The sequence below is a fragment of the Harpia harpyja genome, chromosome 6 (assembly GCF_026419915.1).
Source record: "Harpia harpyja isolate bHarHar1 chromosome 6, bHarHar1 primary haplotype, whole genome shotgun sequence".
Taxonomy (NCBI): domain Eukaryota; kingdom Metazoa; phylum Chordata; class Aves; order Accipitriformes; family Accipitridae; genus Harpia; species Harpia harpyja.
This window is the reverse complement of record NC_068945.1, coordinates 46242606-46255015: the sequence shown is the minus strand read 5'-3', so window position 1 is coordinate 46255015 and position 12410 is coordinate 46242606. Positions and strand designations below refer to the sequence as shown.

Below are 12410 nucleotides of genomic sequence, written 5' to 3'. Positions count from 1 at the left end.
GCACATATTGAAACAATGCATAGGATTTACAGACGGCCTAAGTCTATTATCAGTCCAGTGCCCTTAATTACTAGCTGTCCCAGCGGTAAGGTACTTCGTGCTTTGTTGTGACATTAACAATATTATTGTTATGGGACTGCAGGCTGCCCTTAGCCTCCTTTTAAATGGGTGGTTGTTAGGTCCCTGCCTCAGGAAATCATCACTTGACACTGGCAAGCTATCATCTTGCCTCAACCTGCTAGTAGCCTGAGGGAGCAGTGTGCTTCAGAAGGAGACTGCCAACTTATGGTATATTTCTTCTGCAGGCTCTTGAAGTTCTGTTGAATAAATATATTTTCTGAGATGAAAACAAAGGCAGAGAAGGGTGACTGCATATTGTCTGATGTCCACATATATATGCTGCTGAACACAACGCTCTGGAATTGTCAACACAGAAACAAAATGTTGGCTGAATATATGAAGTAGTGATTCATATTAATTTTCTGTTTGTGTCCAATTACTAATCAATATATACCTTATCAGTTATAAAAACTATGGCTTATACAAGCATACACTGAAAAATGTCATGTAATTACTACTGGCCAAGGAGAACTGTAATCAATGTACCATGATGGTGGTAACACATTAGTGAACATAATGAAATCCAAAGTTATTCCCTTAAGGATGCTAATCTTGATAGGTGCCCTTTACCTCCTTGCCCTTTACTTTCTCATATGCAACAAGGGGACGACAAATGCAGGAAGATTTTGCAGTCCTGAGTACTACCGACACTGAAGGGAAAAGTAGCTGTGAAAGGTTCAGAACACCTACACAAAAGAACTGTTCTCTGAAGACCCTGATCCTTGACTGGTATACACAAAAACTTAGGATTGATCTTGAATACTGCATGTTTGCATGACTATCATCATAAAGAAAAAATACCATGATGCTGGGTTAAATTTCAGTGGAGTCTTTCCAGAAAAACAGAAGGGTCAGGGATAGCCATGCATCAGGAAACATTTAGAAGTGTTAAGGGATGAAGTTAGACCAATAAGCTTTTTGAATCTTTTTCCAGCCACCTATACAACTGTTTTCAGTAGGACAGGAAAAAAACTGCCACGAAAGAACAAAAAAAAGAAATTTCTTTAAGAAAGATGAAGTCATTGTTAAATAAAGCAGTAATTTTTTTTTGAACCCATGCAATAAACATTGGTTTGTATCGATGTTATTCTTTCGAATGAAACCCATGACTGTTGAAATCTCAGACCCTAATTTTGCAGGCTGTTTTGCTTTGCCAGAATGACTATCTGCCAGTGCAGAGGGGCTTGCACAAGCACACTGTGAAAAACCTTTCCAGTAAGTTTTAAGTGTGTATGCTTGAAGGCTGGAATTTAGTTGTCTTCTTAAAAAGGTCATCAATGCTCCATAACTGAAAATGTTTTGAAATTATGTAACTGTCTTTGCTGTCTTGTTTGTTTTGAAAAGTGACGGATAGGTACATGTACAAATCTAATCTGTGTCTGGGAGTTGTCTAGTGCATACTGCACAGGTCTGAAATCTTCCACACAATTCTTTGCTGATATATACATACAACAGGGTGTCCCAGTGTGATGCAGGGATTAAAGCAAATTTTGCTGGACTCCCTGGGATGCTAGTCAGATCCTAGTGTGTCTATGAAGTGGTCTTATTGGCCTGTATCTCAAAATCTCTCTCTGTGTTGTTATTTTTAATACAGAGAAGCAAGAAACTGTAAGGCAGAGACTAGACTATGATTCCACTTCTGTTTAGATTCTGTAAGTGCCAATAGGCATCTCTCTTAAAAGTGCCAGTATCTTTGGGTGTCCCAGAATAAGCAACACAATAAACCAGATCCAGATTCTTCAGATAGAGAAGCAGAATTTAAATTAAAATTTCAGCAAAATTTCTAGACATTGAATGAGGGCACTTGAGGTAGCTAAACAACCTTCATTTAGACCATTTCATCAAACCCATTTTAGCATTTCCCAGTCCCTAAGTATTGCCAGCCTGAATTCTGCCTAGAATGGAGAAGTACAAAATAATGAATGACAATGAAAGTGAAATGAACATTCCTCTAGTATTTAACCTTCTGAAAAATACAAGAGCATAAGAAACTGAAACTATAATGCTACAAAGACAACTAATGATTACAGGAAATGCAGTGAATGGAAGGTGATTTTTTTGGGGGGGGGGGGTCTGCTTTAGGAGAATATAAGTTTGGCTTTGAACATAAGATAGTCACCAGCAATGCAAGGCATAGCACCCCTTTTCCTTCTTTTCTCCTTCTTTACTCCATAAAGACTAGCTGACTCCATGGTGACTCTTTAGCATAGAATATAGGCAAGACAAATATAATACAGAGCAAAATAATATATTTGGAAAATACTGTAATTTTGCACAGCACGTAGCTGGCCTGAATCTCACTACGGCAAGAAGTTTGTAGGATTTAAAACATGAATTGCAGATACATGTAGGTAACATAAACGCCCCAAATGAACTTTCAAAAGGTGGTTGGTAAAGCATTGTGCATAAAAGCACAACATAGCTAGCTATTTATGCATGCAGCTTAGGAAGACACACTTCTGTGCACAGTTTATTGCAATAGTCTGCTTTCCTCTCACCTTCCTTTTACTTTTCTGGTCCTCAAGAAAAAAAGAGATGGGATCAGATGGATAGGTCTAATCTAACATATTAGTTACTGTGTTCCTTTATCTTTACAGTGAGCCTCAGGGAAAGGTTGTTGGTATTAAATGCCAGGTAGATAAAAACTGTTGAATGGGAAGAGACTGGTCTGTCCACATTCCCCACTGCTTCACTCTTTCCCTTCTGCATTTCACTTGTGTCTGCATCCACTGGGAGGTCCTGGGTGCTCTGTCTCAACTCTTCTGTGATTTTAACTTCTCATTCCTCCTTTTCTGGTGATTTCATGCTTTCCCCATCACAAATGTTCTGCTTGCTATTACTTGGCTGATAGTCAAAAATATTTATGGCAAGACTTGTACATTTTGTGAACCTGCGAGCTCTCTTATCACAAAGTGTTACAGATCCAGCGTCTTTCAGTGCATTAGACACAAACAAGCCTAACCTCAGGAAACTGTGCCAAACATTTAACAAAGCAGTGCAGCCTTTGAACTAGAACTTTGTGTGCCAACGTAAAATTTTAGCCATGTTAAAGCGCTCTGTTGAAAAAATAAAACTGATGTAAGTCATACAACATATGCTAAGGCATTACCAGTGATGTTTCCAGTTTTTGGAAACACCCTTTGATAGTTACCACAACTGCAGTGTGAAAGGGAAGGACCTCAGATACAGGAATTTTGATACCATGGCTTTTGTTTACCCAAGATCAAATAACTAATATCAAATCTGCAGTGAAAAAACCATGTTTTTACAGAGGTGATCAAAACCAGCTGGCTTCTTTTGTGCCAGATAGTCTGCTACACAGATATTTTTTATTCATGATTCTACTTGGAACATTAATGGCAGAAATAGCTTTGACTTGTGGACTCAACACCGTAGCTGTGGTGAGAAAATTGTCACTTCCTCCTGACAACTTGTTGGCCAAAAGCCACAAAACATTATTTCTCCCTGTTAAGTCTAAAGGCTTCATCTATTTTTCTGCACATCTGTTATGACTGACAACCTGAAAATTCAAAGGCAATAGATATAATACATGTTTTCTGCTAGATTAAGGCATGAACTTTCTGTAAATCAAGGGCTACTATATTGAAATCCCAGGTATTTCCATTAGCGAGGCAGGTTGTATCTGTGGGAGGTGGTGATTTATTTATGCAGATCATGCCTAGCTCTAGGGAGACTTTTTGATGTACCCATGCCAGCAGCCACTCTTCACCCATCAGAAGTCCAGCCATCTATTAAGCATCTGACATAATAATTTGAAAAGGTTATTTTATCAAATAAACTGCAGTTAATTGCTTCTAAATGCTTAAAGTGACTATACGTAAATCATAACTAGACTCCTGATATCATACTGGGAGTAGTTTTCTTCTGAGGTGTCTCTGCTACTTTCACACTGCTTTTGGCAATGGAATAATATTAAGCAAATAGTAGTACAGTTCTGTCAGCAGACTAGATCAAAAAGGTGGTCCTGACATTGGGGATCATGGGCACTGGAAGTGAAGAGATTCCCAGGTCCCCAGTGTCACTTACCTTGCAGCCTCCACTGCTGGGTTTTCCTAAGCGACAAACTGGTTTCCACCAAAGAGACTGCTCAGGAAATAGTCAGGCATAGAGAAAGTTCCACGCTCACAGGCTTTTGTCCAAATGGCATGGACAGCCCTATCCAGCTGCTGGGGCTGGCTGGACAGAGAAACTAGGACTGGTGACCAGTGCCAGTAGGGAGTGCAGAGGCAGATCGGATGAGTTGTGAGTATTGGCCAGACAAAACAACTGAAAGCCAAGGAGGGGACATATGAAATAAGGGGGAGGGCTTGGGAGAAGAAGAGGAGAAGAAAAAAGGAAGGATAAACCACTACAGCTCAAATTTTAAATAATGAAGCTGTAATATTTGAAGTCAACATTTACATCAAAGTTAGAACCTTTTGAATAGTTATCAATATATTTATCTAAAAGAAAAACCACAGTGTCCCTGTAGATATTGTGAAACGTGGAGAAACATTACATTCATCAGATATATTTTATGCTACAAAGTCCCACAGATCTAAAGTTAAGCCAAATATTTTTAAGACCTAATTTTCGTATGGAATGAAATTCATTCCCGCATAGAGCATCAAACCTGTTGACTGCTGAGACTCGATGAAATCCAAGTTGAGATATATTTAACTGGCTTAACTTGAAGTATACAAAACAGCATTATCAACAATTTTTTTTTTCAAATATAACTGTTAAAAATATAAACTGTAAAAAAAAGTTCCTTATTCTGGATTATCCTTTCACATGGTATAATCAGTATATACAGACCAGTGTATCTTTGGCACAAATAGCAGTTTATAGAACTAAACTGAAGAAATACATTCAAGCTGAAGTGTCACCTATGGAATAGAAAAGGTTACCTGATACAGATAAGATCATATGCCTTTCAGGAATGATTTTTCTTTGTAAATAAAACCTTTAGAATTTCAAACGCAGCCAGGGAAGAGAGTATTCTCACTTTCGTGGGTCATTTACGTTAAGGTTCTCAAAATTAGAATTAAACAAAACAGATTAAACATCCTTATCTTACAGGATGAAGAACTACTGAAAGTACGAGTATCATTTGCTTCTAAATCATACCTAGTGGCAGCTGTGACAGTGTTATATTCTGCAGTTGTTATATTGAGTGTATTATTTCCAAAGGTAGATTGGAAATCTTCTATTTCAGGATGTGTAGATAATGTCACCTTACTCTGAGAGGTAAATGAAAATACAGTTCTGTTAGACAGGATCTTTTCTTCAGAGGCTTCTGTATTAGAAAGTGAATTTGAGGATATCTGAATGCAAATATCTTCTGAAATGCAAGCATGGAGGTAATGAATGTCATTTATATCAGCTCTAGGTTCACAACTGTGCCCTGCATAACAGTGGCAATCAAAATTTTCTATGAACGTTTGCAGATCCTGAAATGCTGGTTGCCCTCGTAGAGTGTATTTTCCATCCTTTGTCATTTGAATGACAATATTCTCAGGGTTCAAGTGAAGATAGTCACTGGAATTCCATTTTTTCCGTGCGCAAGCACCAGAGTCTTGGCATAACACTTGGCTACAGATTCTGGCTGCCATTGTGACATTGATGAGGTATGGGGTCAAAGTCCTCCTAAGGTAGTTGTCCAGAGTTCTACAGGTGTTCTGCGAAAAGAACATCATATCTACATAGTTTAGTACGGAAACCATTAAAATGCTGTTGTTCTAATAACAGTATTGTAGTGGATATCTATGAATGTTTCTCCTGAGGTTTTGATAACAGTTATATAACTGGTTGTTGGAAGCAGATTTATCTGAGAAGTTGCTATATAGTTCAAGGATCACAGCAAATTTATGTTGGGTAGTTGCTGGAGATGTTACAAAAAGCACTTAAATCTGAAAGCAGACAACTTTAAGCTTTCATGTTATCTGTATATTTCATGTAGCATTTTGAATCAGATGAATTTAAAGAAGTTACACGAAGGATCTAAGTTCCTTTTTTATGTCTTGAATGCTTTGAAGGGATCTTTTAAAAAAAACTCACTTCTTCAGCCTGAACAAATAATTTTTGTATCAAATCATCTCTGTGAGACTCTTCAATTTTCCCCTGACCTGAATAGCTAGGATGCAGAAGTAGGGAGCTTTCACAGCATTTTTGAATGGAAAGCATTTTGGGAGGATGGTCAAACTGAAAGTATGCTAAGAGAATTGATCATTCTAATTGATCATGAAGTTGGCATATATTCTGTGTATGCTTGGTGCAGTTTAATAACCAGAGGCTTTGGGAACTCTTTCTTTCTGATACTGTGTCTCCTTAGGGCATTTGCCTAATACCACACATAGATACAGCTAATATTTACCCCCACGGAGATCACTTCAGTGAATCTAAAAACCCTGCCTAGAAATTTTGCTTGATGCAATTCTTGCAGAATTGAGGCTCACAGTAATATTTCATTGCTGAAAGGCTACTGACTGTGATAGCTGTGAAAAAAAAAAAGGTGCAATTAGTGCACAAATACATAGTTTGACTGGGCTGTGGAAAGTTCTATTTGCTCACACAAATCTCAAAATTCAAGCAATAAAAGTTGTTGCTCATCTGTGTTCTGGTATTGGGGTAATGGGCAAAAAAGCATCAGGTGCAACTGATATCCATTCTCAAAGGCAGGCACATACAAAAAAGTCCAAGCGGGATGCTTTTGGGAATTTGACCTTTACAGAGCTGTGGAGGTTTATTTGGCCATGCTTTCTGTGACAGAAGGCTCAGCAGTGCTGAAGAGTTTCAGTTCTTTGCTCTTAGAAGACTTAAGAAGAGTCTTCCCATACAGTAGTTTGTTGTACCTAGCTGCCTGTGCATGAATGAGCTAGTTCAAAAGATTTATCTGAACATCCTCGTAACAATGTTTCTCAAACTATGTATTTGACCTTCCTAAAACAAACTGGATTTTTTTACCTCTTCTGACTCAGATCTTTCTTACGATGAAATTAATCGAAGTACTACTTACAACACACAGAACAGGCTAGAGCTGAAATTTCACAGACTGACTCTTCTAAGTGCTTTAAATATTATTGCTAAGTGCACCACTTTAAAAAGCAGAAGAGTCTTTTAAAAATTATTCTGGGTATGCACAAGTAATTTTTTTCTGTACCTCATGACTGGAATGTAATAAAGACACAGGAATTCTTTCCCCAAAATAACTAAACAAGTGCTAACCTGCCTACAGTTATCATGGTAGCTTGTCCAATTACTCAGAGCCAACACTGATACTTTGAAAGATTGAATTTATTCTGTGTAGTCAATGACAATCTTCATAAGCCTCAGACGTGCTTGTGTTTTGACTAGAGAAGACTGCTGGCAATATGGAGTCATAATTTTAAAAGTAGAAGATATGATGTAAGTAATCATAATGCTTTATATCCTTTCCACCTTATTGCTCTTTAAAAATGTCATATAATAATAAATCTGGCATACCTTATTTTGTGTTAAATTCATATCACCCCAGATCACAATTCCAGAAGCACCCAGTGCAGCAGATTCTCCAATGGTATTTACCAGGTCATCCTGAGGGGAAATGTGCAAAGAATCATACTAATGTAGGTAAGCTATAACATAAGGGCAAAAGGTATAGTACATATAGTAAATTACATATCCAAAATAACTACTTTGAAGACAGCAAGCAATTATACACAATGCAAACATTCTGCTCTCACACTATTTTCTTCTGGGGTTGGGTTGCACAGGTGATGCCAGAAAATGTTGCCAACTATATCCAATTGATATATGTCATCTGGTTAGAAAAACAAGGCTGTAAAACTGAGCCAGTGGTTAGGCATATGACATACACTCCTCCAACCATTTTAAGTTTTATTTTGCTGCATTGCCTCCTGGCTGCTCAGAGTTGGTAGTAACTGGTTTCAGTAATGCTGCCTGAAGCAGAGGCTGGAAAGCACAGCTTTTTTTTTCTTTTTTATTTTTTAACTTAATTTCAGTTACCAGAAAGCGCTAAAGCAGAAAAGTAGCAAGAGAAAGAGTTTTCACCAACAGGAATCTCTTTTCTTCAGAGAATGGCTCTGGCCTTTTACAGAGATAGATTTGGGAAATTCGTTTTTGTTCAGTTCTCCTTTTAGGGTCAGCTATTAGCCCAGCCCTAACAAAATCTTAAAGCCCATCTGGGATCGGAGAGGAGGACTACAGGTAGAAGAAGAACAAGGGAAAAACAACTTACTGCCGGGCAGAACACATGAAAAGGAAGAATGTCAGCATTACAGGATTTAAATTATTAACTAGGAACCCAGCAGGGACCCTGATAGCACCCCTTGCTCCCTGAAGGTATCCACGGAGCTGGGAGCAATGCCTGGTGATGCTCTATCCAGAATGTGAGAGGACACCAGACACAATGCAGTCACCAGGACCACAACCTGTAACTTCCCCTTCCTCATGGCCAGGATGACCAGGAGATTCCCCAGAATGGTGGTATATCTCATAGGGTGGGTGTATATAAAAATGTGAAGGGAAGAGTGTAGCCAGAACTGGAATAAGATGATCAGACCTTAATCAGAGCCCAACCTTGACCAACCCATGAGATACTGAAATACCATTTAGAAAGCTACTAGAGTACAACTAAGGACATAATTTTCTCACTAGCTTTTAAACCCTTTTTTAAGGAGAAGAAAGACTTCCTTTTATTGTTTTTTCTATAACCTAAAAAACAGACATTAGGCCAGCCCAGTTTTACTAATTCTCTTTGGAAGATGTTACTTAGATTTCTTTTCTCTGACTTAATGTACTAAATATGCTTTCTAGCTTTGTAATATTTTGCTACATGTGAAGACTACTCAGAGAATAAAACACTATTTGATAAATATCATGAGGAAGGTTTGAAAAATAGACCTCAGTGTTCCATTTGATCAAATTTCTTTGATGGATTAATTTAATTTTTTATACAAAATCTACACACTTTTTTTCTGATACAAGTTAGCGTATTTGCTAGATAGGTGTCACCTGGTAATTTCTTTCCACTTAAATTTGAAATATTTAAGGTCTAGCTCCACTCACCTGGGAGAGATATTCCTCATACACATCTGTGAATACTGGACGTGTATATACAAAAACTGGAAGGGGATGAGTAGAATTAGAGACATATGAAATTCTAATGGCTTCTTGAACTCTGTTGCGAACAAAGAGCTGGGCATTTCTGGAAGATCTTAAGGCTGTCTCTAGATAGACAGATGGATAAAGTGCTGTGCTTTTCTCCCACAACCAGTTAAGCTCATTATTTCTTTCTATTTCAATATCTAAACAGGTTCCTGTATAATTATGTGGGTTTTGCTTGTAATCATAGTTATAACAGTCTGGATAAAGGTAATATCCCCACAGACGATTTGGCTTCATTTCTATGCCCAGCTTTAAAGATTCCAACATAATTGATTTTGCTGCAGCTTCAAATTCCATTTTAGCTATAGTTCTGGCTTCGGCTTCTGACAGACTGAGGTCTCTCTGCTGAACAAGTTCAATGGATTCCTGTCTATAAATATCTTTTGATCCCCAGTTCCTTATCCACACAGGTCTCCAGTTTTCCCAGTCAATGACAGCCAATCCAAACTGTTCATCTGAAGGAATATAGAACTGGATGTCCTCTTTGGCTTTTTTTAAATGATTCTCCAGCAGTGAGAGTTGAGGGAGTCCTCCATTGAACGCCTCTCCTGTGACTTCATTTTTGTAAGGATAGTAGCCAAGCCTGTCTGGATAGAAAAGAGTGATGTTTTGCCCAATGGATGTCTTCAGTGTGCTTCCAATGAGAGAAAAAAATCTCATGTCCAGCTGCACCCCAGTCCTTTCAGTACAAAGTTCTGTAGGAGCATTCCAGATAGAAAGGAAAGGTGAATTAGAAACAAGTGGACGAGCTCTTATGTTCAGAGATGAGCAGCAAGAAACTAGAAGAGTGGCAAACACCATACCAGATGCTATAGGATACATAGAGGTAACACAGATGCCAAAACTTTGTATTTGTCTTAGTGTTTCCATTGTAGCATGTGCAGTGACATTAGGTGCTTCTGATCAGACAAAAATTAAATGCTCTCTGGGTGTTCAGAAGGTCAGCAGTCTGTCAAAAGCTTTACCATACAATATATTTCTTCAGATTAATATCTATTAAGCAATATTCCTTAGATGTAAAATAGTGGTGTTCTTTATATGAGGCGCTCTGTCATTTCAGGCTGCAGGAAACCTTTCAACAACTTCTGAGACCTAATGCAGAAAAAGAGACAAATGTAGATAAAGTAAGGGATGATAAATACTTCTTTTCTAACCATGAAACAAACACCATTTGTGATTTTGAATATATTGTAATCTTTGAATAAAATTCCCCTTTGAAGGAAAAGCACAATGTACAATCACAGAAAAAATAAACTGTGTATATATATAAAATTGTATATATATAAAAAGTAGATATAAAACTGACAGTGGAATGGTATCCAGTGAGTCATCAATCAGAATGAGTATGCTCAGTAGTAGTCCTGATTGTGCCAGTGACTGATGTCTGTAAACATGAGCAGTCTCACAATGTCTTCTCTTAATCAACAGTAATCTATATGTAATATTTCTCACCTATTTCAAAATGAAGTTCTAGGTCTTAATTCATTAATTTTACAGAGCACTTAAGGGAAGATACAAGATTACACAAAATTGGAACCTGGACTGTTGTACACACACAAGAAAACAATCCATGTACATCATTTAACTCAGTGAGGTATCTGAAATATTATAGGGACTCTATCTTCTGTCCAGAGCTCTTTTAAACAGGGTCAAAAGCCATGTGTCATCTTGGTATATGGCCACCGGTATGTTGCTTGAGGCCGTTGGAGATCTACAGATTAAATGGCCCCAAATCCAAATCTGCCCAAGGGTGTAATTCATTAGGAAAGCTGAGGTTGTCCATACACCCACAGTGAGAAGTCACACTTAAGTTTTATTCAAGAACATAATGGTAGTGTGGTAGTCATGGTGCGGTCATCAACTTTTACATAGTAGCCCAGTAGCTAAAGCATTCCTCTGTGCAGTAACTCATCTGAATCCACTTTCCTCCTAATTTTGAAATGGTTCAAACCTGGATCAGTCACTTTCCGTAGAGGCCTTATGATAAGGGCACAGAGTATCTAAGGGGTATAAAAGAGTGTGCATGAAAATAGAGTCACCATGAGGTGGGCCACAGGGTGGCTGGCAATGTAAAATCTCTGAGGACAGATTAATAAAAACGAAATTTTGGTTTGCATTTACTGAATTCAGCTAGGAGTGGAAACTGCAAATCTTCAGTCCCTGCATCTTGAATTATCTCTCTCCCTCTGTTCATCTTTTCTGTGACTACTCACTGTAAAATTTATAAACTGTATGGGCACTGTCATGGTTTAACCCCAGCCAACAACTAAGCACCACGCAGCCACTCACTGACTCCCCCCCTACCCAGTGGGATGGGAGAGAGAATCGGAAGGAAAAAGGTAAAACTCGTGGGCTAAGAACAGTTTAATAGAACAGAAAGGAAGAAAGTAATAATGATATTAATAACAATAATAAAATGACAATACTGATAAAATAATTGGAATATACAAAACAAGTGATGCACAATGCAATTGCTCACCACTCACCAACCGACGCCCAGTTAGTTCCTGAGCAGCAATCCCCTCTGGCCAACTCCCCCCAGTTTATATACTGGGCATGACGTCACATGGTATGGAATACCCTGTTGGACAGTTTGGGTCAGCTGTCCTGCCTGTGTCCCCTCCCAACTTCTTGTGCCCCTCCAGCCTTCTTGCTGGCTGGGCATGAGAAGCTGAAAAACCCTTGACTTCATATAAACACTGCTTAGCAACAACTGAAAACATCACTGTTTTATCAACATTCTTATGCTGAATCCAAGACATAACACTATACCAGCTACTAAAAAGAAAATTAACTCTATCCCAGCCAAAACCAGGACAGTACAGAATCATAGATCTCTCTTCCCCCAACAGTGCATACAGACAACAGGTTGCAGTTATTACCCATTTGCATTTTTTTCATCATCCCTCTGGCTGCATGATTATATTTTTAATTTGTTTCAATAAAATGGCAAGACGCCTCCATCCATCAAATTGTTGCATACCCAGAAACGTTTGACAGTATAATGAAAGGTCAATGGAGACTTGAACCTTCCTCAAGCCAGATTCACAGCAAAGATTGTTGTAGTAGTAGTACAATGAGATTCCTTGTGTGTGTTCACGGAGTTTGGTCACATCTGAATC

General features: G+C 38.3%; 1 protein-coding gene and 1 long non-coding RNA gene across 2 annotated transcripts in view; one reads left to right on the top strand and one right to left on the bottom strand.

Annotated features, from left to right (window-relative positions):
* Positions 1–4485: 4485 nt before the first annotated feature.
* LOC128143453 (hyaluronidase PH-20-like) lies at positions 4486–10167 on the bottom strand. Its single transcript, XM_052790679.1, has 3 exons — positions 9190–10167; positions 7606–7695; positions 4486–5801 (listed from the first exon to the last, which is right to left on the bottom strand). The coding sequence occupies exons 1-3, from the start codon at positions 10156–10158 to the stop codon at positions 5142–5144; spliced, it is 1719 nt and encodes a 572-aa protein (XP_052646639.1). The 5' UTR covers positions 10159–10167; the 3' UTR covers positions 4486–5141.
* Positions 10031–12410, top strand: part of LOC128143455 (uncharacterized) — a 47384-nt gene continuing 45004 nt past the window's right edge. The window contains exon 1 of the long non-coding RNA XR_008235758.1: positions 10031–10114. This is a non-coding gene — a long non-coding RNA (uncharacterized LOC128143455). The remainder of the gene's footprint in view (positions 10115–12410) is intronic.

Coding starts and splice junctions, on each gene's coding strand:
- LOC128143453 (XM_052790679.1), bottom strand. CDS start 10,158: ATGGAAACACTAAGACAAATACAAAGTTTTGGCATCTGTGTTACCTCT. Junction 7,696..9,189: donor ATGAGGAATATCTCTCCCAG/GTGAGTGGAGCT, acceptor ATTTCCCCTCAG/GATGACCTGGTAAATACCAT. Junction 5,802..7,605: donor TGAATTTAACACAAAATAAG/GTATGCCAGATT, acceptor TTCTTTTCGCAG/AACACCTGTAGAACTCTGGA.